This window comes from Sceloporus occidentalis, unplaced genomic scaffold (assembly GCF_023333645.1).
Source record: "Sceloporus occidentalis isolate IW3139 unplaced genomic scaffold, rSceOcc1.0.p SCAF_218, whole genome shotgun sequence".
NCBI classification, from domain to species: Eukaryota; Metazoa; Chordata; class Lepidosauria; order Squamata; family Phrynosomatidae; genus Sceloporus; species Sceloporus occidentalis.
The window spans coordinates 424,480-450,614 of NW_028317198.1; the positions used below are offsets into that span (position 1 = coordinate 424,480).

Sequence of the window (26,135 nt, forward strand, 5' to 3'; positions counted from 1 at the left end):
ATATAACACATAAACTAAAATATATAGACCAACAAAGACAAGACATTTTCTGCTGTACCATGTAGGAATCGCCATCTCAATGTTCACCAGGAGGGGGATTACCACGGGAGATTCGAATATTCATATTTGTAATCCTATCGGTGTCACAAATTACAGGTTTAGGAAAGGCCCTGTCATCCGGGATGCCCACGTTTTCTTATGTATACGGCCAAAGCCTTTGCTTAGAAAAAAGCCCTCCTCCATATTGCATTGGAATATTATCTGAGAACAGATCTCATCCACCTTATTTTCCCTGTTGTTTTCTAGTTCCTTGCTATCGATATTTTGGAAGCTAAAAATACTTGTATGATCAAAACAAAATTATGTTAATAAAGTTTGGTAAATCTAAGTGGAATAGAAACATTTCAGGAGAGATAGATATTTTATCAAACATCCTGCGGATTAGTTGAGAAATCAGGGAGGCTCATACCCTTGACCACATCACAGTGCCACTACATATGGATTATCGTACCTGAATCTTTTTTTGCACCTCCAACAAATATCTGATGTATTTGCCGTAAATTTTCTAACTTGATGTGGTTTTAAAAACCATCTATGGACAATTTTTATATATAATTCTTGCACACCAACGCAGTGTGAAACCTTTCTGATTCTTTTAAATTATGTGTACCATTCTACCAAATTAAAGGGTTTGCCTGTACAAATCTCCCATTTTCTTTTCTAGTGGATTAGAAGAAAGACATTAACATACTTTTCTAATTCTTTGAATAGATCTATGTCTACTATGGTTTGACAGGAGTTCTTCCAAAATTGGAACGTCCACTATTGCAATTGATTTTAAAAAATGGTTAATGCGAACGTAATTTTAACCTTCCTTGTCCGGAAGGCCATATTTCTTTTTCAATTGCCGAAAAGGGAGTAGTACATTCTTCTCCATCAAATTTTTTATGGAAATTTTATGTAATGTACCCCATTCTCTCAAGTCTAGATCTCGACTCGTAATAGGGTTGGAGGAAAGCAGTTTACCCTTAATTTTAAATTTTTCTTTCAGTTTTTTCAAAGTCCGTGTAACATCTGTGATAATTAGATTTTTATGTTTTTGATCTTGTATGTTAAGGGACCTTAAGTCTGTCCAGAATAGGTTATATTGGGACTGACATTGAAACTAGGGATGCACCGATATGTCGGTGGCCGAAATATATCGGCCGAAAAGGACATTATCGGCAAAATGCCGAAATAAGAAAAAACATCCGGCAATAATCGTTCGCAGGGGTTGGGCTGCTTACCTGTGCGTTGGTCGCACAGTGTGCGAGCAGCGTCTCTTGTACCAGCCAGGAGAACAGGAAGCCAGTGGAGTCACGTTAATGCACGTCACATGACTCTGCTCCCTTCCTTCCCCTGGGGGCAGGACAAGATAAGTTGCAGAGGGAAGAAGCCGGACCCCTGCAGAAGTCTGCGAGTGAGAGATCTGCAGTTCAGGTAAGGGGGTGGGGCAGGGTGTATGAGCAAGTATGTGTGATAAAGGAAATAAATGAGTATTTGAATGAGTGAACAAATGTTGATTTATTTTTTTTGTCCAATTTTGGTGGGTTACTTACTTTTATTAAGTGTGGTTAACACACCAAAATTGGACAGAAAAATTCAATAACAATATTAATATATATCTGATTGTTAACAAAAATCACACTCCTATCATGCCCAGGCAACCAGTACATACTAGAACCTAGGCATGATAGAAGTGTGATTGCTGTTAATCATATATATATATATAGTTACTGAATTTTTTTGTCCAATTTTGGTGCGTTACTTTGAATAAAAGTTTTTTTGGGGGGGGGCTCATTTTCGATTTTGGTGCAGCTTTAATTGAAACCATTCCTTTTCTATATTTAACCAAACAGCCCCCGCATGTTAAGATTTTCCCCATTCCATAAAATGATTAAGCATGCAAGTTTTATGTCGGGGAGGGATGTGCCTCATTGATTTTCTTTACCAAATCTATAAAAGAAATTCTATCCTGCTAAACAGGATAAGACATTATAGATTTTTGGAATTGAGTCAAAATATAGATTGTTACTTGTAATGGGATGGCTCTAAATAGATATACTAATGTAGGTAAAAAGTAGGCATTAAGTTTATCCTACCATGCCAAGATATTTTAAGACCTTTCCATCCTTTCTTGATGTTTTTTTTAGTGGAAGATAGACCTGTATAATTTATTGTAATTAGGTCATCCATGTTCAACTTTTATGCTTAACCCCTTCAAGACCGGGACGTACCTGGTGCGCCATGGTTACATGGTAGCTGCAGTACCAGGTACGTCATCTCAAATAAATGTCCCCACGTTGCCACAATCGTGGTGATTGCGGGGGCGCTGCTGCTGCTGCTGCTGTCTGCCCGGATGTCTGAGCAGACCAGCACAGCCACCCTGACCCCGCCCCCGAGCCTTGGATCACTCCCATGGAGTGATTTTGTCGGCTCAAAATGCGTTTTTCATAAAATGCTGTGATCGTGGCATTGAAGGGGTTAACGATGCACTGGTGCTCTCAGGGAGCGAATAGGCAGCTTCAGGGAAGGGGTTTGTTTGTTGACAACATTCCCCTGCTGCCTGATCACTCCATGTCAGCGGCATTTTAGGGGTTTATACCCATTTTGTACGGGAGTGATCAGAGACTCCTCCCTGCAAACGCCGTTCTACCGGAGATTGTGTCCCATCTGCCAGAGGCAGCTTCAGGGACAGGGAGAAAGGGTTCTTCGGTCTCCACATGAGTGTGGAGAGCATCCTCTACCTCCTCCTTTGCTCAATTAACCCCTTCAATGCCACGAATGTGGGGACTAAATATTAGTCAATGCTGTGCTTCAATGGATCATCAGCATTGAAAGAGTTAAAAAAAAAATAAACAACAAAAAAAACCAGCACTGACCTGAGAGTCCAGGGTGCTTCCAGGTCAAATGCTGTGAGTTTAGTAACTGCTGCAGAACCAATCGAAGTGGGCTGATGATGAACAGATCACTCCTGGCCAATAGGAGTGAACAGCCCCTGGATGACCCTGCCCTACAAAGAGAGAGAGGGGACATCTAGGGTAATTATGGAAAATTATGGAAAAACACAAATTATTAATAAAAATAAATAAATACATAATTACCTGATGACTTGTCAGTGACATTTTAATAATTTTAAGATTATTGATCGGTCTTCCTGATCAATGTCAGCGGCCTAAACTTGTCACCTACAAGTAATCTGATAAAAAAAATATTTTAAAAAGTTTAAAAATTGAAATGTGCACGTTCCAGTTTTGACTCCACAATGTCTGAGAAACATGACTTATTTATGCATGTGGGGTATCACTGTACTCGGGGGTTGTTACTGAACACAAATCAAGATCTATTTTGTTTTTTCACACTTCTACTCAGAAAAATAATCATGGTGAAACCGCAAAGTGGATGTGAAAAATGTTTTCTTATTTTGTTAGACTAAATTTGGAAGGTGCCGGTGTGGAATCAGCTGCACGGGACAGGCCAATATACCCGTAACTAGATTCCCTGAGCTGTCTAGTTTTAGGCAATATATAGTTTTAGGGGTTAAAATGAAATATGGGACGTCTACGTGTCTCAGATGAGACCTAGACCCAACAAACTGATCTATCAAAATTCCATGTTTGAAAACTGAAATGAGCATGTTCCAATTTTGAACCCTCAGTGCCAAAGAGACATGCCCTACCCATGTATATTCCTGTACTTGGGGGGTGTTTCTAAATACAAATCACAAGTTGTTTCAGTCATTTTATATACCCAGGGAAAAAGAAATACTGGAAATGAAAAACAAAATGAAATTTAACTGCAATGTTTAGGACAGACTGGCACTAAAATGATTAAATAAAAAGTGTTAAAATACCTCAAGTAAAATACTTTGGGATGTCACCTTCCAAAAAATACATACTTTTGTTGAGCAGTTTCTCTTTTTTCTGGCCACTATTAGGGCGCAACTCCCAGGATACCACATTTAAAAATAATCTTGTTTAGAAACAGCAATGTGCGTCACTCATATTTAACCCTGTAGGTGCAAAAATAAATGAAAATACCAGGCATATGAGGTGTTTCCAAAAACAGGACAAATACCTATATACACTTTTGGAGTTTTTTTCCATTTCCACTGGTTATATATAGTTTTTATAGGAGAAACTGTAAAAATATTTTTTCATACTTAATGATGGTTTATATATATAATTATTTCAAAAGAAAGCCCTACTTGTGCTGAAAAAAAACAACAATATATGATTTGTGTGGGTGAACTAATTGAGAAGAGATAATTTACTGTTGAAGAAAGACAGCAAAAACTGCTCTGGTCTTTTAGTGCATTTTATGCCTAAATAGTCATCATCCCAGTTAAGAAAAGTATTCAATCATTTTTTTTGTTCTAACGAGTGGAAACCTGAGATTACCTGGGTTTTCCCAATATTTATTTTATAGTTCGAATACAAACTGTATTCATTTATTACTTCCAGTAATTTGGGGATTAGAACATCATCTTTAAATAATGAAATTGCATGTGTTCGTTATCCCATTTTAATCCCATTAATGCTGGAGGTAACGCTAACTGTGCCAAAGGTTCCATAGAAATGACATATGGGGGGGGCTTAGGGGGGCCCCTGCCACGTGCCATTTTTAACTCTAAAGTCCAATTAATAGCCCACTATTTTGGCCATTGGGCTCATATATAATCTCTTAATATTGGCAAGGAAGGGGCCGGAGAGCCCAAGTGCTTCAACTGACTGAAACATAAACTCCCAATTGACCCGATCAGATGCCTTTTCGGCCTCCAGGGCGATTAAGGAGGTCAGTGTTTTCCTATTGTTGGTAATATTTATTAAATTAGTATATTTCTCTACATTATCAGTACTTTGTCTACCCCTTTATAAACCCTGCTTGATCGGGGTTGATAATTTATGATAGGATTTTCTTTAACCTCTCTGCAAGGATCTTTGAAAAGATCTGTATGTCCGTGTTAGTGAGGGATATAAATCTGTAATTTGTGATATAATGAAAATCTTTCCCAGATTTTGGGAGTGGGAGTATATAGTCTAGCAACATTTCTGTGGGGATCTCCGACCACTCTTTCCATATATTCTGAACAGTAAGGGAATGATTGCTTCTCCGAATGTCTTATGGCAGAGTAGCCATCGGGACCAGGAGCTTTTTTTAATTTATTTATTTATTTTTAATTGTATCTGAGATTGGAAGATTTAAGTCTTTTAGTTGATTCAAGTTAATTGTTGGAAGATTTAATTTGTAAAAAATATTTTATTTTTCCCATTTGATTTATTTGAGCCCACCAGATTATATAATGGTTTATAAAGTTCATTGAAGTCATCACTTCAATGTAGTGGTGATAACATTGTGCCCTTACTGGTAATATATTTATTTATTTTTTTAAACTCTTGTTTATTAGCATTCGTGAACAGTAACAAGACATGCCGTATATAGTATGGAAACAGACAGGTTACATTCTGTGAAGCAGGTACAATGGTATGGTAGTACATTCAAGTAGATCTTATAATATATCACAAGTAACCAATTATAAGAGACAAATATGAATTGTAGTATTGGCAGCATTGAGGAGGTGCTACAAATCACAAATGTGTTATTTTTGTATTTTACAAAAGAGTAAAAACAAATGAAAAGCAAACATGTAAAGCTATAAAAAAAAAAAGAAATTGGTAAAGAGAAGCGAAAGGGGGAAAAGAGGAAAAAAAGAAGACTGAGAGAAAGGGGGGGGGGGTCGAGATGGTCTCGGCGGGTTCACTGACTGTAGTCAGAGGTCCGGCAAGGGTGTCACCTCCTTCTTCTTGGGAAATGTAGTGAGCCATGGGTCCCAGATAGCTTCAAATTTGTACATTTCATAATTTTTTGCCGTTATTTTTTCCATGGAGATGAGGTTTCAGATATTGGAGTGAATTTCCTCTGTCGTAGGAGGGCTGCCCTTCCATCTCTTCGCTAGGGCCTGTTTGACAGCCACACAGACCCTATGGATAAGTTTTTGGTCAGGGGCAGAGAGTTCTTGCATGTCCACATCCATCACTAGTAAGGCTACTTCTGGGGTTGCTGTGATTCTTGTTTTCAGGGCTTGGGATAGTTGCTGGAAAATTTTTTGCCAAATTGGTGAGAGAAGTCTGCATGTCTACCAGGCATGTAAATATGAGCCTGTTGACCCACATCCTCTAAAGCACTGGTCTTCACAGCTGCCTACCATGTGAGACAGTCTTAACGGGGAACGATACCAATGAGCTATTACTTTGTAGAGTCGTTATTTGATTATTGTGTTGTTGGTGATTTTATGCATGGTTTCTGCAGCCCCGTCCCAAACTTCGTTAGGGAATTCCTTGTGTAAGTCATGGTGCCAGCATACTTGATATGAAGGAGGAGTATCCTCAAATTTGGTTGTAAGGAAGTGGTTGTAGTGGACGAGATTGAGTGTTTCAGGCTTTTGCGGTATAGAAATCTCCTTTCAAAAAGCGTAGGTTCAGCCACGAAACCCCGGTCAAGTAAGGTCTGCAGGAAGTGTCTAATCTGGAGGTATCTGAAAAGTTCTCTTGGCGGCATGTGTTTAGTGTCACGCAGGGCTTGGTACGAAATCACTTTCTGTATCATCTGTCCAGCTCTCGATAATCCTGCCTCAATCCACCATTTGAATTTCGCAGGTTCGGTACCCTCTGGGAAAACGGGGTTATATACTATGGGGGTCAGCGGGGACGATCGTTCCGTAAGGTGTAATTTATACCTGAAGGTCCGCCACGTGAGATATGAGGTCTTCATGGTCATTAGAGTGTCTGGACCTGGGAAGTCTGTGTTGTCGGTCCGAAGTATCAATTGTAGCTGATGGTGTGAAATGTAGCTGCGTTCAATATCGACCCACGGTAGAGTTCCTTCTGGGAAGGACCACGCTTCCAGTTGTGAAAATCTTGCTGCTAAATAATAAAAGTACAAGTTTGGAACAGCCAAGCCCCCTTTGTGTTTAGGCATATACATCGTCCTTCTCTGGATTCTAGCCCTTTTTGCGTTCCATATGAATTGAAATAGTTGCGATTGAAAGGAGTCAGTAAGTAGAGTAGTCTGGACAAAGTGTTCACTTTTATAGCGTATATCCGACCCAGCCAGGAGATGGAATATTGAGACCATTGCGTAAGTTCCTTGCGAAGGGCTGTCAGGAGAGGGTGGTAATTGGCCTGGTATAGAGTAGAGGGGTCGTTCGGAATGTTGATGCCTGGATAAGTAATATGGGGTTTTCTCCAGGTAAACTTGAAATTGGCGGCAATAGTCTGAACCAAGTCTTCTCCCTCGCATTTCGCATCATTAATTTTGTAGCCGGAGATCTGAGAGAAGTCATGGAGTTGGGAGTAGAGGTTAGGGAGTGATATGGAAGGTCTCGTCAGGGTAAGATGTCATCTGCGAATAGGCTCGATTTATATTGTCGACCGTGCACTGTTATCCCAGTGATATCGGGGTTGAGTCTAATAGCAATAGCCAGGGGTTCCAGACAGACTGCAAATAGCAGGGGGGAGAGCAGGCACCCCTGTCAGGTGCCGTTTTGGATTGTGAAGGGAAGCGATTTGTGTCCCATCAGTGCCACTGAAGCCAGCGGGTTGTCATAAAGAGCTTGGATCCCTCTCAAATATCGACCTTGAAAGCCAAATTTGGCTAGGACTTCTCACATGTATCTCCAATCTATGTGGTCAAACGCTTTTTCCACGTCTAATAACATGGCAGACTGACCCGTAGATTTGGCAATTTCAATCAAATTAATTGTGCGTCTGATGTTATCTGGGGCTTCTCTTTGGGGTATAAACCAGACTTGATCTAGATGTATCAGTGTCGAGATGATGGTACTGAGATGTGTGGCCAGAAGTTTTGCATATAGCTTGATGTCCGCGTTGATGAGGGATATTGGTCGGTAGCTGCTACAATTGGTGGGGTCTTTATTTTCTGTCTTTATGTAGGACTATTATTTTGGCTGCCAGCATTTCTTTTGCAATGGATTCACCGTCTATGAGTTTATTGAAGAGCGTTGGAATTTCTTGTAATATGTGCCCGGCAGACCGTCTTAAGTGAAGATAAGGCGATTTTGAGGTCCTCTTCTGTAAGGGGGGGGAACTTAAAGAGTTGACATGAGTCTCTGATGTACATATAGAACCAATTTGACTAAAATTGGCATATGCTGTTTTCATCTTGTTTCCAAAAAGAATATTTTTCTTTTACAAATCTATGATGTTTTAGCAATTGCATTTGTGACATAAAAAATCTCAATCAATAATCAAAAAAGCACCAGTGCATTAATTAATTGCCATTAATTAATGCTAATCACCATTTTATTAATAATTATATATTTATTATTTTAATTTATACATTTAGCATTAATAATAAATGTTTAATAAAGAAAAAAAACATTAGCAAGTAATTAATGTTACCATTATATTAATAAATATATATTTATGATAAATATATAGAAAGAAACACATAAGCAATTTATTACCAGAGTAGAGTTCTGCTACTGCTGCTCCACAGGCTCAGTCAGGACACTGCTCACTGTGTCTGCTGCTGGAAACCAACTGTGCAACAAAATGTATGGGGGGGGGGAGCTGTGCACGATATCAAAAGCCTGTGGAAGTTTGGCAAGTCTGAATATTAATTAAGAAACGGTTCGGTGAACTTTACATTTTCAGAGAAATGGTTCGCAAGAACCGGCTGAATCTCACCACTCTGTGTATGTGTGTGTGTGTGTGTATATGTGTGTGTGTGTATATGTATATATATATTTATATATATATATATATATATATATATATATATATATATATATATATATATAATATAATGTCCAAGAAGTTAAATACACTCACGGGAGTGCTCTTGCGTGTGTGTGTGTGTGTGTGTGTGTATATACATATATATATATATCTTTATATATATATCTTTATGGAAGCCTCCATGCCATGGGCTCCGGCTTTGGAAGGGGTTCTGTTATTTGGGAAAGTGGGTACAGGGGGTCCATTGGGACCATTTCTAACCCCTGGTACAGAGTGCCACGTTTCCCAAAGTACCAGAGACTCTAAAGACTGTGGGGCTCGGACACAGATTTGGAGCGCCTGCAATTTGGGAGGGGGTTTATGTGCGGTGTAACTCTCCATCAGGTCAGGACTTACAGGACAGAAGTCAGGGAAGCGCCCGTGTTTCCCATCCTCCCCAAAAAGTACAATAGCAACCCCTTACTAGTCTGAGGTGGGTTGAGTGCAAATACTGAGCCATGTGCAAGGATGACCTGATGAAGAACTTTGTGTGGTTTGTTGTGTCTATTGTATGTAAATTACCCCCTTGTAGTTTTTAAAAACCCCTGTGCTTCCAAATATGAGTGCTGTCTGATGCTTGGGGTGGGCTGCTATGATCCTTTATTGTCCTTTTCAGGACAATAACCACACTGTGTAGCTAAGCTTCGGCTAGCCACAGTGCCAACGCAACTCTGGTGCAGCGGCGTCCCCCCTTCTCTCTACAATGCTGGTTCTGTCTGGGGTTAATTGCTGGTGTCCTGACAGGAAGAAGCAACATTTGGCGGGAGTACCGTCACAATATATATAATATCATATATATATATATATATATATATATATATATATATATATATATATATAATATATATATTCTTTTCTTCTAGGGTTGGTGACAGACCAAATAGTGGATCACATAAAGTGCCACTACCATGTGGTGAAGGGCGAGAGACGTAAGAAAAAAGACCAACAGGTGAGAAGTGATTCTGATGTTATTTCTCTGCTTGTAGATCTTCTACTGAACTCCTCTGATAGTGGCAGCTTTTCTTCTCCATAAGAGGGCCCCTGAATGTCTCTGGAGAAGATGAATTCAAGCGTTCACATAATCCCCACACTCTATGTTGTTCCTCAGGTAAAGAAGGTTGTGTTTGACAAGACACGGATGTCCTGCCAGGAAGCATTCAAAAACTTTGCCACAAGATACTGGAGTGAGAGAGAGTCTGAAGGAACAACTCAATTTGAGGAGTGTACCAGAAGTGCACAACATCGTAATGAGTCACAGGTGTGTGGTGATGCCTTACACATTTGGATTTTAACAATATGAATTAAGTGTTCTAATTTTTATTTTTCCATTAAGGTGCCTGTTCTATTTCCAGTGAAGATTAAGAAGAGCAGACGTCATCCCCTTGGGCGCCCTCCTGCCAGGTCCCCTGTGTCTGTTGTGAAACAGGAGATGTCCAGTGATGAAGGTGGTGTATCAGCTTCCTTTTGTCTAAGTATTGAAATAAATGAGTCTTCTAAGAGTCCAAAGTATTTTAACATAAAAGAAAAACAGACCAGCGTACCTTATATGTAGATCATTATAGACTAATCTAATTGTATGTGTATATAATATATGTGTGTGCGTGTGTATATATATATATATGTGTGTATATATATATATATATATATATATATATATATATATATATATATATATATACACACACACACACACTCACTCACTCACTGGCCACTTTATTAGGTACACATTGCTAGTACCGGGTTGGACCCCTTTTACCTTTAAAACTGCATTCATTCTTCGTGGCATACTTTCTGCAAGGTGCTGGAAACATTCCTCTGTCACGGACTGGGTCCAAACAGATGACTGAAAGGACCCAGCGCGCCCGAAGATTGTATGCAGGAGTCACAGTGCAGTAGTGGAGTTGGACAGGGCCTGGTTGCAGGGTGACCACACTCACCCAGGAGTTGAGCACCTAGGGTTGTGCAGCCAAACACCAGCGCCCTGATATAGCAGCGGTTGAAGTCCAGAATGAAGTAAAGTGATATCCTGCAGGCACCCTGGAGCAGGCATGAAACATATCACTAGAATCACGTGCAGGATGTTGCAGGCAGGGAGTATGGAAGCTAAGCAAAGGATATAGCAGAAACATAACAAGCAAGGGACAGGGAGACCAGGAACGAAACATTACCAGACAAGATATACATGTTACAGGGCACTACAGTGAACCAGACAAGGAATAAACATTACTAGACAAGATATACATGATACAGGGCACAACAAAGGACAGGGAACAAGGCAAGGAACACAAGGGAATGAGTGAGGAGCCGAAATCCTCGGACGCTTCTCCTTTAAGCAAGGATAGGCCATATTAACTAGGACAAAGGGAGAGGAGAGAGGAACCAGAATCCTCAGATGATACAAGGAAGAAGGGCAAAGGTACATAAGAGACAGACAAACATGAATACAGAAACTAGCCTAAGACTGTTTGATAACTATTGGAGATTCCGTCACATCATATGGCCATAGTATGCTTAGCCCACCACTACACCAAAGTACTCCAATGACGGTGGGTCCTAACGCTAATCCCTGCTGACAATGGTACGAAACAAACCAAACATGTAAACCAAACACATAGCACTGAGACATACCTTTAGACTGAAGACTGAGACAAACAGAACACATGGGTGGGGCACACCTTATAAAGGAAACAGAGCTGAAGCAGAAGACGGGAATGGAAGATCAGAACAGAGCAAAATAAAATCCAGGAATGGATTGAAGCAAAACAGGGAAATTGAAACAAGAGCGAGATATGCAGCTCCGCAGCCTGGGAAGGACGTGACATCCTCTTAGATTTTGGTCCATATAGACATGATGGCATCACGCAGTTGCTGCACATTTGTCAGGGGGGGGGCTGATATTAAAGTAAAACAATGGTGGTCACTCCCTGGTTGCAGATCCTGGCTGTCAGCCAGAGATAACCCCCTAAGCAGGTGATGAGATGATATCCTGCTGGGGGTAGCCACACAAGTGTCTACAAAGCCAGGGCCCATAGTCAACAGGGAGGAGGCTAGCTCTTATGCCTCCCCAGTGATGGAGGGTTCCGTCAATTTCTCCCCCTTCCGAATGGGACTGGCCCAGGAAGAGACCCCAAACGGGTTGACTCCGTAGTCAATCAGTCCAGGCTCATCAATGCCCACCCAAAACTGGTGCACCCGCTGCCTCTGGGGATATGGGCTGGCTGTGCCATCTTGCTGGCTGTCCGTCGGCTGCTGGGCAGGGAGGACAGAATTCTCCTCTCCTGGACGCTGGGGATACTGGCTGCGCCATCTCCCAGGTACTCACTCAGGCGCTGGGGAGCGATGCAATGCTGCCTGCATCCCCTCCCTGGTGCTCCAGCTGCTGCTTAGGTGATGGGCCGGCTGCTGCATCTCTTTGGTTCCCAGTAACGGTTGCAGGTGTGGGGCAGAGGCCAGCGGCGTGCTGGGTGGGTGCTTGTGGAGACCGCAGTCCCATCCACTACTCCCAGAATCCACAATCTCTGTGTTAGGTCGGGACCTAGACAACACAGGAATGTACCCACTATGCAGAGACGTATTTACGGCACGGAGCCTACAGGCAGAAAGTCCGAGGCGGAGGAACAATACAGGGCCAGAGACAGTAAACGGTGGTCAGGAGATATTGAGGTCGGGTCAGGCAGCACGGGAGCAGGGTCAAGAAACAATCCGAGGTCGGGGCAGGCAGCACGGGAGCAAGGTCAAGAAACAATCCGAGGTCGGGGCAGGCAGCACGGGAGCGAGGTCAAGAAACAATCCGAGGTCTGGTACATCTGGCACGCCGCGGCAGCTCTCGGAGGAGTGCTTTGCCGTTGTGGGCGGCTCACGGCAGTTCGCATAGAAGAATGCGACCGCCGTGTGCGCGTCGCGTCCACACACACGCCCCTCCGTGTACGTGCAGTATGCACGTCACTCAGAGGGCACGCGTGCGTACTCGCTCGCGAGCCACCCACCCGCGGCCGACAGACGTGGGACCGCGCGGAACCGGTAAGCATAACACTCTGGATCTGGTTGTTGTGTACAGTCACATAGTTCCGCTATCGGATCTGGGTTAGCTGTCCAGTATTCCTGTGACTCAGGGGCGGAGACCACAGTCTCATCCACCCCTTTTGGGTCAACATCCTCAGGTGACCACTCAGTAAAATCCATGAAATCCAGGGTCACTGGGGCATAAGGTTGAACATGGTTAAACAACTCTTGATATGCCTGTTCCAGTTCCCATTCTTGTGTGAGCAAATAATCCAGGTCAGCCCACAGCTCGGGCACATATGGCATATCATCCGCCCTTCGCTCCTGGAGGTCTTCTCCCTGACACTCTGATGCACTACCGATCCTTTTCTATAATATCAATAATTCAATAATAATCCCAGGCCGCTGAAGTCCTTTGTAGGACCTTAATCCTCCAGCCCCGGGCACAGCTGTGCTGCGTACCACCGCAGAGCCCGATATCCATCATCCAACCTCAGCTCTGTCTGGACCAGCACCTCCAGCATAGTTGTGCACCATGGGGGGGTCTGATATTAAAGTAAAACAATGGCTGTCTGCCAGAGATAACCCCCTCAGCAGGTGATGAGATGATATCCTGCTGGGGGTAGTCACACAAGTCTCTATAAAGCCAGGGCCCTTAGTCAATAGGGAGGAGGCTATCTCTCATGCCTCTCCAGTGGCCCCAGTGATAGAGGGTTCCGTCACATATATATAATAAATTCCACACTGATTTTATTTTTTGGACCCTTCGTGACAATGGCTTGTGAATGCTCAATAACTTTGAGACACAGATTCTTCCCAAAAGAGTTGAATAAGCAGATTTTATTGCTCGTGCACAAGAGGGAGTGTCATCAGCCAGGCTACGCTTGCTCTATGAAAACAACACATGTCTTATATTCCTTTTACAAACAAGACAGCTACGTGCTAAGATCTGTCTACGTAGCAAATAATCAGTCTCCTGAAATATACATACAGAAAGATACAGAAAACCATTCATCCTATTATGGTCAGTTTATGTCAAAGACCATGTTTGCAGCTGAGATGATCAATCACTTCTGACTCCCCCATTGTGGTCCTTGAATAGACTTGGTCAGTTTCTCTTAACTTACTAGGAGCAAGAAATAGCCAAACACCTGTCCACCCTTAACCTCATTGCACAGGTTATAGTCACACAGAAAAGGACAACATAGGTTAACATAAAAATATCCGCTGAGAAGCTGACGGCACATAATCAATATTCACAGGACGTTTTAACATTTCTGCACTACTTGTGTTAAACTGTAATTTTCTTCTTTCCCGTTTACTGAACCCACACAAGTTTTATATATTGGTTTTTTTTCAGGACAAGAAGGGCTTTCTTTAGATGACGTTGTTTTGATTGTATCATATTACTTACTTACACACGGTAAACCAATATGTGTTCAGCACCATCTCCTGAGTACAGTGATACCCCACATGCATGTGTTTGTTGGGTTTTGGGGAACTAAAAGGCCACATTTGGGACGTGTGCATTTTTCTAAATGTGGCCATCCTTTCCCCTGTATTAATTGTTGAACCCGGGCCAATTCAATTTACCCCATACATTTTTTTAAAGTAGACACCCCATGGGCATTTAATATCCCAGTATTTTAACTCTTTCCATGCGAGAATTGTTTTAAGCTAATGTGCTAATTTTAGGACTTGCTCACAAAAATGTTTTTTATATTTAAATATTTTACATTTTTTTGCCTTTTTTTATTTTATTTTTTAAATTGTTTTGGAATTTGAAAGTTCCCCTGATGGTGACATCAGTGGGAAAATTTTTTTAAATTTTACTGTTTTTTTTTTTTGTTTTTTTTAACTATTATCTTCTTCTTTTTTTTATTTATTTATTTATTTATTTTACTAATCACACTGTGATTAGAAAGGTGGGCTCCATTGACTTGCATGGTTGAATGCAGTACCTGTATTCAACCTGCAAGAGGAGCCAGATTATCAGGCGGGTCTGGAGAGACTCCTGAGAACTCTTTTCCACTTTTCTTGTGAGTGGCAAAATCACTTGCAGTGGCGGTTGTGACCGCTCTCCAGAGCAGTATGTCCTAGCTTTCAGGGATCCGGCAAGGTAAAGGGCAGCCAGGAGTAGGGGGTGTTCGCCTTGCAGATCAGTTGACAATAACGCAGAGAGACCAAGCTAGGCAGGTTCACCCGTGTGTTATGTTGGACCGCATCAGGGATGCGGGTCTAACCGTGAAGCCAGAAAAATGTACAGTAGGCGTAGCTGGGGTAGGGTGGCAAGACGGAAGCCTTCTCTTACAAAGAAAAACATCCAAGCCCTGCTGACGTTTGCAAAAACAAACATTAAGTCCCCCAAAAGCACGTGGGAAAATGTGTTATGGTCTGATGAAACCAAGGTTGAACTTTTTGGCCATAATTCCAAAATGTATGTTTGGCACAAAAACAACACTGCACATCACCCAAAGAACACCATACCCACAGTGAAGCATGGTGGTGGCAGCATCATGCTTCGGGACTGTTTTGCTGAAAACTGATTGCTGTAATAAATAAAATGAAAAGGTGTTTAAACAAAGTATTAGTTTAAGGGTGTGCACACTTATGCAACTGGGTTATTGAGTCGCCCCCCCACCAAGATTTCAGCTTGTTTTGCAATTGAATTGGCCACATTATAGGTCACATTAAAAGTGGAAAAAGTTATGACATGATTGTTCTTTGTCTCATTCTTAAAAAAACAAGAGCCTGGCATTTTAACAGGGGTGTTTAGAACTTTTATATGGACTTTAGCTAAGCCCCTGACTGACCTGACCAAAAAGAACGGGCGATTGGAGATAACGGGCGATTGTTGCGGTGGAGATAACGGGCGATTGTTGCGGTAGGGGCTGCAGAGCACTTTTAACCCCATCTTCAGTTATGTTTACCTGTTTTGGTTGTCGCCAGGGGTATAATCTCACCCTTGTGTCACCTGGACCCATTGGATCTTTATTTACCTTGCCCTGTACCTCACCAGGTCTTAGCCGTAATTCTTCGGAACTGTCGGCAATGATCGGCACGAGAGCCTGCTGGACCTTTTAACTGTAAATATCTTGGATGCTCCTGGCACTGCTAGAGCGCTATTTTGCACAAGTATACAACATATGGTGGGGATCAGATGAGGTGTGGTTGGGAACCCCGGTTTTTAACCACTTTTTGTTGACTGAGGGGAACCATCCACGTATCAAGTTGCTTTTTGGACCTAATCATCGCCGCCGCTCCCTTGGGATCACCCCAAAAACAACGATTTAGGATTAAATGGGCATTGCTGTGCTTGGTGGCCTGATTGTGGCACCGGGCTGCCTGGGTAGGTAGGGTAGTGTTTGGTTATGGGATTAGCTCCTTATCTGATAGTCTGGATATAAAACTGTGTGTTTTAACAATAGTGTTCTTTGTTCTCACCTCAACATTGTTTCTGTCTGATGCTTGGGTTGGGCTGATATAATCACTTACTGTCCTTGTCAGGACAGTATCAGCGATGCATCAGCTTGATTTCTGTCAGCTACAACGCCAGCACCTGCTCCATTATGGGAAAGTCTCGCTTTATCTATCTATCTAGCTTCTGAGAGATTAATCGCCGAAGTCTCGGGAAGGAAGCAACGATCTGCCAGGCGTGCCCAGTCAGGATACAGGACCTCCTGTCACATACGGTTTTACATATCAAAGCATAATAACAATCATCTGTTTCATAGCAGGTCTAAAAATTGGGTAAATACAAACTGAGATGAACAGCAACACATGACATATTACACTGTCATGATTCATTTAACAAAAATAAAGCCTAAATGGAGAAGCCTTTTGTGAAAAACTAAGTACACCCTTACTGCTTCAGTAGGAAATAAAATGCTCTTGATTACCTGATCATTAGTAAGCGTGACCACTTCTATAAAAGCCGACATGTTAGCAGTTTGCTGGTCTGGAGCATTCAGGTGTGTGTTAACACAATACCAATGAGGGAAGACATCAGCTATGATCATAGAGAAGCAATTATTGCTGCCCTTCAATCTGGGAATGGTTATAAGGCCATTACCAAACAATTTAAAGTCCATCATTCTACGGGGGGGAGAAAGCCTCTTCCCTCTAATACATAAAGTAAATAGTATAGAAGGTGGTTCTCCAGCCTTTTCACTTTTTATCATTTTACAATTTCAGAGTCCATCCCTTTTTCTGGTGAGGAAGATGTTAGTGACCCTGAAGCACTGCTTACTCTGCTGTCCCACCTTTGGAAGAACAAACCTCCAAATTTCCAGGCAGAGAGGAAGTTCAATGCTGCAGCTGCCCGTATAGAACCATACTGTGCAGTCTGTTCCCTTTTTTCCCCATACTATCAGGTAATTTTCTCTCATCCACATAGTTTACCATAGCATCATATCTCCTCTTGTAATTCACCTATGCCTTAGTCTGTATTCTTCTTTTTTTTTTTTTTTTTTTGAAATACAACTTTCTGTATAAAGATGTAAAATTATTGTATCCACAGGCAGCACCCCCAGTACCGGATTCTTCTGCCCCAGTTTCGAAGCGTGGTCAAAGAACAAAGCTGCTTATTCCAGAGGTGTGCTTTACCTCCAGCGGCGGGAACATGGACCAAGTGCCAGTGAGCACTTACATTGCAGAAAATGGTACCAGTCCACTGTTGTCCTGTGCCAAATGCTGTGTACAGGTCCATGCCAGTGAGTGTCTTATTAGTTCATCTAGGTTAAGCCTAGTCTGCTTTAACCACAGAAATATTCTGCCATATATTTTAAACCCAATTTTTACTCCTTCTTTGGTGAATTCACAGGCTGTTATGGTGTTCCATCAGATTTGGTGAAAGATAACTGGACTTGTTCACGTTGCTCTGCTGGTGCTTGGTCTGCAGTGAGTACTGGAATGGCAGAATTAGTTGAACTACTACATGTTAATGAGATTCTAGAGATAAAAGTTCACATGAATAGAGGTGATTCAGGTAAATGTGTACAGTATTCTTTGGTCTTATTAATTGTTTCTCTTAGGACTGCTGTTTGTGTAACCTCAGAGGAGGAGCTTTGCAGACCACAACAGATAACAGGTGAGAGCAATTATGTATTTACATTGGACACTGCCGTAGCCCTGACTCACCTCTAAGGCCACATTGGGATGTGACATCATATCCCAGGACTCTTGAGATACACCCTTGTAACTGATCAATTGAACAGTAGCAGAATATGTACCTGTCTAAAACTGAATGGTTAGTTTTGTATATCACCTAGGGAAATTATGTTTGCTTTTAACTGCAATGACAGAAAATTGATGGAAAATGTAACCCTGACTTTCGGTATGGTGCATCACTGGTGCCCTTTAGAAAGTGGCAAACAATCTGGAGGTAAATTATAGGGCGCTGTGGCAAAATGCATTAGTTAACCACCATTCAGCCATTAGTTAAACATACCTACTCGCCAGAAACCGACATTTCAGGTTTCACATATTGGGTCCCCCCACCCCCTGGTGATTTATTAAAGGCCACTTATTGTTCCAAAGAGAATGAGGCTCAGATGTAGAAATATATATTAAATTTATTCCGGTCTGTTCCATAAAACAAATCAGTGTAGCATAAAATTAAGATATAATAAAGCCAGCCAGATGAACTCTTCACAGGCAAATGAAAGAATATACTTTATGATAAAGCACGCCATGCAAAACACATTAATGTAAAAAAGAGGGAGGAGACGGAGTTTCTTGGGTATTGAACATTTTAAATGACACCTTCCCTTGTTACCTTGTATTTTTTTTCTGCCCTATCCATGATAAGCAGGTGGCTTGTTTTATTTTTCTAAGCCCCTAAGGTGGGCTTATTTTCCTTTTCCCTATAGTAAAACCCTTGGTGATGTGTGAAGGAATGCTGGGTTTCCCCTCTTTTCCAATTTTTGGATATATCTTCGTACTTGGACGTTTTGGTCTTCTGGAAGCATTTAGGCCATTGTTCACTTGTTAACTGTAGGTCCCAAATGGGGTGGGTAGAGGGGCCTATTCTGTTACTTAGCAATGAGGGAAGTTTTTTTGGCGTTTACGTTATTTAAAGCTAAAAGAAGTACTGATTCTTGGCTCTACTGGTGTTTAACAGTCTCCTTTGTTTGGAAAATCTTGGTTTTTTTCTGCAGCTACACGTTTTCTTTTTCATGCTCCTGTCTATTCATATTTTACCCACCTTTGGCCAAGTAAGGAACTTTTTTTATCCAGTTTTATTATTATTCTTTTTTTTTTCAAGATAATGCCCAGAGAAGACTAAACCTCTTACCTAGAGTGTAAAAAGACCATTTATGACCCCACGTTTATTCTCCAGTCTTTCTAGTAGCTAAGGCCTCAAGAGGTTCTCATTTGATTATATTAAGATACCTCAACAGGTTTATCTCCCCTGTTCCCTTTAAAATGGATACGTTAAAATCGACTCTGGAAGTCTTATCCCCTTGAGCCTTCATGTTCTCCTTAGATCTCAGGGATGCTTATCTCCATGTGCCTATCTGTCTAAGACATTACATACTTTTAAGGATGGCAATAAGCTCCTACATCTGCAGTTTCAGGCTTTGTCATCCTCATATTTTAACAAAACTTGTGGTAATGGTTGCAGATTTTGTTTTTTAAGGCAAGAACGGATCACAGTCATTCCCTGCTTAGAAGACTGGTTAGTCATGGAAAACTCAGGAGTTTTGTCCCATACCCTGCTGCTCCTGCAGAGATTGGGCTTGAGTATCAATTGCTAGGACTCATCTCTAGCTCCAGCACAAAGGATTTGATTTTTTTGAGGAAGGAATAATGTGCTTGCTCATAGAAATCTGTTTTGTCTATTTTGCCAAAAAAAAAGAGGGCGTCCTTTGTCTCAAAATGACCATCTTGGGTCTTACAACTTCCTCCAGTGGTACACATTTGACCTCTATAGAGCTCCCTTTTGTCCTTGAACAGGGTAGCCCAGCCACTGTTTCCTTGGTGGTCTTGTTACATTCCCAGTTGGATAAAGATCATCACAGATGTAAGTTTAACAGGCTGGGGAGCTCATGTCGGACATGTTTTAGCCCAGTTTTTTTAGCAATTCTTATCACAGGGACTCTTAACCACACAGCAGATTATGTTAATCCGGCCCCACTTTACACTGAAACTGTACATCAGGACCAACTAATCCAAATCCTGCAATGCTTAATATAAGCATAGAAATGGAAAGGAGATTATTGAGGAGTGGGGCACTTTCTGCTCAAGTGGTGAAGAAGCTTTTACACGGCCAAAAGATTTCTACTTCTCCTGAAGTATGGGGAGATTTAAAGAGTCTTTTTTCCCCATACTGCACAAGACAGATTTCTCCTTTGTCTTCTACTGAGTTCTTACCTTCCTTCAATTAAATTTTGACCAGGGATTATATCCTGTACACCAAAGGTCCAGATCTGAGGTTTGTTGCTGCAGTCTCCCATTTACGGCCTACTGTAAGACCTGGAGTGACTCCAGGTGTCAATCTAGTGCTTCATTAATTGGTGTTTTCCCCATTTGAGCCCCTTCTGGAAGTGTGCGTATGTTTACTCATTCTCATGACTATGATTTTGCTAGCTATTACCTCAGCAAGAAGAGCTGAAGAATTAACCAAATTGTCTTCGCTTGATTCCTTTCTGCAGTTCAACTCAGATAAAGTGTTTCCTTCGCTACCCAAAGTATGACGCTTTCTTAAGTCAGAAGAAGGTCTAGGGCAAAGCGTAGGTTAATATATATAGGGATATATAAAAAAATGCTCCCCCAACCTTCTGGCTGATGTCATGGCAATCAAGAAGAATCTCGAATGTCAGGATACGAAAGGCCATTTATGCTCTGACAACTTCCAATCCAGTAAGACCCAACAGTTGGACTTTAAGAGAAGCAAGACATAATTTGTTTGGGAGGCCTTCATGCAGGAAGTCCAGATAATCTGGAATCCAAGGACAACATTTTTTCTTCTTGCCAAGCACCATGAAGAAAAACATTTCCATACCTTCTGTCTTAAAGATATTATCTTCTTGCAACAATTTACAAGGGTATCCAAAACCAGCTCAGAAAGGCATATCTGGATTAAAAGCTCCTTTTCAGAAACCATGCCTCCAATGTCAGGCTTGCTGGATCTGGAGTTACCACAGTAGGTGTGTGTGTAGGGGCAGAGGAAAAGGAGACACCACAGACACCCTCACAAACTCCGTACTCTTCAAGGCCAGTTCAGGGTTCAGTGTTACCGCTACCTTCTATTCTGATCTTAAGAACCATAGGCAAGTGAGGAACAGGAGGGAAAATTTAAGCCAGATGGAAGTTCCAAGCAAAGCACAGATCAGGAAGCTTCATGTTATTCTTTGTAACCATCAGATCATATATGGTTGACCCCAACAAATCAAATGGTATGTCTGCATAGACGCTTGTCTGGACAAAATAGAATGACAGCTTAAAAAGCGTGCTTTGTCGTTCTCTCTTCCTTAACTCTAGACTGCTGTACGTTTTTCCAGAAACATTTCTGCCCAATGAAAAATGCGGGATGCTTCTTAGGCTTCTTGTGCTGCTTGTGTCTCCCTGGTTGTTCAGATGAGCAAGAGTTGATATATTGTACACATTTTCTCCAAACCTGGTCTTGCCGGTGCTTAAAGGCTTTCCAGACTGCCAAAAGCTCCAGATAACTGGATGATGCAACAGATACTTCTCTTGATCAGCATCCTTGAACTGACCTTTTTTATCATATAAACTCCCCATCTTAAAGAAGTGAAATATGGGGGTGACTGTTACCCATAGGGCAGATTACCATGAGACCTTTTGTCATGGAAGCAGAGCTTGAAGAAAGAAAAGAAAAACAATTTAAAAATTCTGCGGGTACACTATGGGGTTAATCATAAAGGGGAAATAGTGATTGTAACAAACATAAAGTAAAATGGCATGAAGGCTTTAGTTACTGGGGTGGAAAAACCTCTGGTCTTAAATGAGGTTAAACAAAGCATAGTATGCTCCACTGATTTCTCCCTCCCCCTTCCAGAAAATCATCATTGCCTTTTTATGCAGTAGTATGTCAGCAGATATGTGTTTGTTGCCTCAGTTTCCAAAATCTACCAAGCTAAAAGGATCACAATTTTGAAAGGACAACACCCATAGAAATAATTGTAATAAATACTGTGAATTTGAAGGCAATCTTATATTTTCAGTTTTGATATAAACCCACTCATCCTTACACATACATTTCCTCACACATTATGCTGCCGAAGTTATTATCCTCCTTTCTGTTTTTTTCCTCTGTAACATCCAACTTCCACTATTATATTGTCTGTTATATACATTATTTCTAAGGTGGGTGCACATTGTCTGTGCAGTTGCTGTTCCAGAGGCTCGTTTTCCTAGTCCAATAGAACGTCATCCGGTGGATGTCACTGCTATTCCTGAGGAAAGATGCAACCTGGTGAGCAAAAGTGGGGGATTAGTCTAAAGGTGAATTGAGGATCCCTTAACCCCTTCAGTCTTAAAGGTTTTTGGTACCTCAAGTCCCGGAACAATTTAGCCATTTTTGCAGTATGTCGGTTCAGCGATTATTCCCCTTCTCATGCGAACAATGTACCCATGTAAACTATATATTGTTTTTCAAGGAGAGATATAGCTTTCTTTTGATACCATAGTAAGATGATTAGCTGAAAATTTAGGATTAGAAATTTAGTTAAAACTAGTGAAAATTAGAAGAAAAAAAAAACCCTAATTTTTTTATACATTTTCCCTCTGAATCCTCACAAACTTAGGTGAAGTGATGGAAAATCCCCTACAAGTTTATCAATTCAGGTGTCCTGATTTCAGAAATACCTAATTTATATAGAATTTTCATACTTTCCCAGCACTTACAGCACTTATAGGGTGTACATTAAGGTGTACATTATTCGTAGAATTTTTATGCTTATGGCTTAACGGGTTTGGGGGTTATGAATGGGGGGGCAGGAGGGTTATACTTTTTAGATGTTGTGTTAGGGCAATGGGATGTAAGAGTTTTTTTTATTTTTTATATATTTTTTTATTTTATTTTTTATATATATAGGGACCTCTTGAACATGTTATTAATGCCAGTGATGTCACAATATTGTTTTTTTATTTATGTCGTTTGACGTATGTATGCTATATATATATATATATATATATAAAATATATGTACACACACATACGTAACCACATTTTACATCTATATTTTATATTGATGCTATAATTTGCTTTTGTTTAAAGCGATGCGCACAAGTGAGGCTGACCGTGGATCCAGGGAGGAAAGCCCTCCCCTCAAGAAAAATGGCCGCCGCCCCGATCATCAAAGATTGCAGCGGCGCCCGGCTAAAACAGCATAGGAAGCTATCGGAATCGTTAAATAATAAAAAAAATGTAAAAAAAAAAGTAAAAAATAAAATAAAAAATATGGGAACATGTAAAAATTCCCCACTGTCACCATAAAAATAAAAATGCCCATAGGGTGCCTAGTTTTAAAAAATGTATGATTTAATGGGGTAAATTGAATTGGCTGGCTTCAAAGATATTCCAAATATGGGACGTCGGCATAGACTGACCAGACGTCTAAATGGCAAAAAAATACACACCTCACAAAGGTGGCCTTTTATCTCCCAAATAACCCAACAAACCCATGTATCACTGTACTCGGGAGATGTTGCTGAACACATATTGGTACCTGAAGTACAACATGTGTGAGAGAAAAAAAAAATTACTACCATGAAGCTTGACAAACGCTGGTGGTAAAACTAGTGCATGGAAAGGGTTAAAATACTAGCATTTCAAATACCTTGGGGTGTCTAGTTTTCAAAAATATATGGTTTGATGGGGTAAATTGTATTGAAAAATGCACATCTCTCAAAAAGGTCCTTTTAGTTTGTTTTTTTTTTTAAAGTGAGAAAAGGTCATTTTTAAACAAAAAATCACTACATTTTATAATTTTTTTTTTATAGTAAATTAGATATGATAAAAATAATGGTATCTAAAGAAAGCCCTGTTTGTCCTGAAAAAAACTATATAATATATGTGGGAGCACGAAATGAGAAAGAAGAAAATTACAGCTAAACAGCAACACTGAAAAATGTTAAAAAAGCTAGTCCCAAAATGTACTACGAGTAAGAAAGTCTTGTCATTAAGGGGTTCAAGAAGTAAAAATCAAAGTGGTTCTGTGGACCTCAAGATTCAATAGAATCCTTGCTTGTCCACAGAGGATAAATGATGTGACAGACACTTCATACACATGGGATCCCTGTTGGTTGTTTAGCATATTTTAGTGCAGCTGAGTGAGGCAATATTGGTTTTCTATTCAGGCCACTGTTAATTTGGGGAAATCTTGTGCTGCCCCTACAACAGTACTGCAGACTAATATTTTATTTTGCTAGCTCTAGTTGCACAGAACCCCTTAAATTTTTACTTGCAATTTTACTAGGAATATTACCAAAAATACTAATCATACCTTGATTAGGTCTTTCTTACACCAGCAAAAATAACTTCTTCTCCCAGAAAATGTGTGAGAGGGAGAGACATCTATAGTAATGAACAAATCTTAACAAAGGTTGGAGGTTTTGCCATTCTTTCAAAATAAAGTTTGCAGGAATCATAATGCACTAGTCTAATACGGATTTTTATTTTTTTGGTCAGAGCTGCTTTTTAAAGGCAAATTTCCCAAAGGCTTCTTGTTACCTTTTTTATTTGACTAAGTGTTTTGTGTTACTGCAACATTTTGTTACTTTGTGTATATATATATATATATATATATATATATATATATATATATATATATATACTTAACAGTTCTACATCTCTTAAAACTCAGAAATGTGTGTACTGCCGGAGGAAGATCCGTAAAAAACTAGGAACCTGTGTTCAGTGTTCTGTTGATCGATGTTCAACCTCTTTTCATGTGACCTGTGCTCACGCTGCTGGCATCACCATGGAACCAGATGACTGGCCTTATGTTGTGTCAATCAACTGTTTCAAACACAAGCAAACAAATCAGAGTGTGAGTCTTATCTTCTGTGTTCTAATATGTCTGCATTTTCTCACCCCCCCTCCCCCAAGCATCGATCACTTGTTGTTTTCACTCCTTTTAACTTATGTTAATTTTCTTTCTATGCATCTGTTTTATTGTTGTTTCTTCTGACACTGTTTTTAGTTGTCTAATGTCTCTCCCCCTTACCCTGTTTTACAGAATTCTGGTTCCCGTGAAATCAGAATTGGTCAGACTGTTATTAGCAGAAATATGAATGGCTTGTACTACAGATGTCAGGTGATTGGATCAGCCACTCAGATTTTCTATGAAGTCAACTTTCATGATGGATCATACAGTGATAATGTTTATCCAGAAGATGTCATGGTAAGGAATGTCAGAAAATACCCTTGGTAAACTGTAGATACTACTACTTTCCCTGGCTGCTCTAGCACCTCTTACCACTGCTCTTTAATTTTCTTTTTGTATAATCCTCTGTCCTTCTGTTTGCTTCTTAGAGCAGAGATTGTCTCGTGGTTGGGCCCCCAGCAGAAGGCCAAGTAGTGGAGCTGAGATGGACAGATGGAAATATATATAAAGCCAAATTCATCTCAGCTAATGTCAACCAAGTGTATCAGGTGATGACAGACAAGCCAGTAGAATGGAATAGATACAAATATCAAGTACCCATTAAAGAATACAGTACATTGGATTATCACAAAAAATGTATGATCTTTTCAGTAGTTTTTTTATTTATTTATATATATCTATTATGTTTATATTATGTTCTCTGTAGGTGGAATTTGAGGATGCCTCTCAGTTATTGGTTAAGCGTAATGAGATCTTTACACTTGGAGAGCCATTGCCCAAACGAGTAAGGTGTCGCCTGGTGAGTGAAGATTCAATTGTTATAATCTGCAGGTGTTTAACCCCTTCAATCCCAGGGGTTTTTGCCATATTTGCTCTGTCGGTTCAGCGATTATTGTCTTTTCCTGCGAATAGTGTACCCGTGTAAACTATATTGTTTTTTTCAAGGAGAGATAGAGCTTTCTTTTGATACCATAGTTAGATTGTTAGCTGAAAATTTAGAGTGAGAAATGTAGTAAAAAAAAATTTTTTAAATGGTTAGAGGTCCTCTTAGGGACCTCTTGAACATGTCACAGTGACCTCACTTAGCTCACTTTATTGTTTTTTTTTTTTTATTTATTGTTGTTTTTTAGTGATTTATTTTTTTTAAATCACTATCCTTTTTTTTTTTCTCCGTTTCGTTTTTCAGCGTGGGAGGAGGGTGAGAAACATGGTTTCTCATTCTC

At 40.6% G+C, this 26,135-nt stretch overlaps 1 protein-coding gene across 1 annotated transcript in view; it reads left to right on the forward strand.

The window, feature by feature from the left end:
* LOC149277329 (lysine-specific demethylase 4B-like) overlaps positions 1 to 26,135 on the forward strand; it is a 98,551-nt gene that overhangs the window by 67,990 nt on the left and 4,426 nt on the right. The window contains exons 10-20 of the mRNA XM_089503046.1: positions 6,696 to 6,757; positions 10,171 to 10,282; positions 17,034 to 17,212; positions 17,359 to 17,551; positions 17,662 to 17,738; positions 17,873 to 17,928; positions 22,170 to 22,278; positions 24,670 to 24,855; positions 25,045 to 25,209; positions 25,341 to 25,460; positions 25,619 to 25,711. Of these exons, the coding sequence (XP_089359172.1) occupies positions 6,696 to 6,757; positions 10,171 to 10,282; positions 17,034 to 17,212; positions 17,359 to 17,551; positions 17,662 to 17,738; positions 17,873 to 17,928; positions 22,170 to 22,278; positions 24,670 to 24,855; positions 25,045 to 25,209; positions 25,341 to 25,460; positions 25,619 to 25,711 (1,352 nt within the window). The remainder of the gene's footprint in view (positions 1 to 6,695; positions 6,758 to 10,170; positions 10,283 to 17,033; positions 17,213 to 17,358; positions 17,552 to 17,661; positions 17,739 to 17,872; positions 17,929 to 22,169; positions 22,279 to 24,669; positions 24,856 to 25,044; positions 25,210 to 25,340; positions 25,461 to 25,618; positions 25,712 to 26,135) is intronic.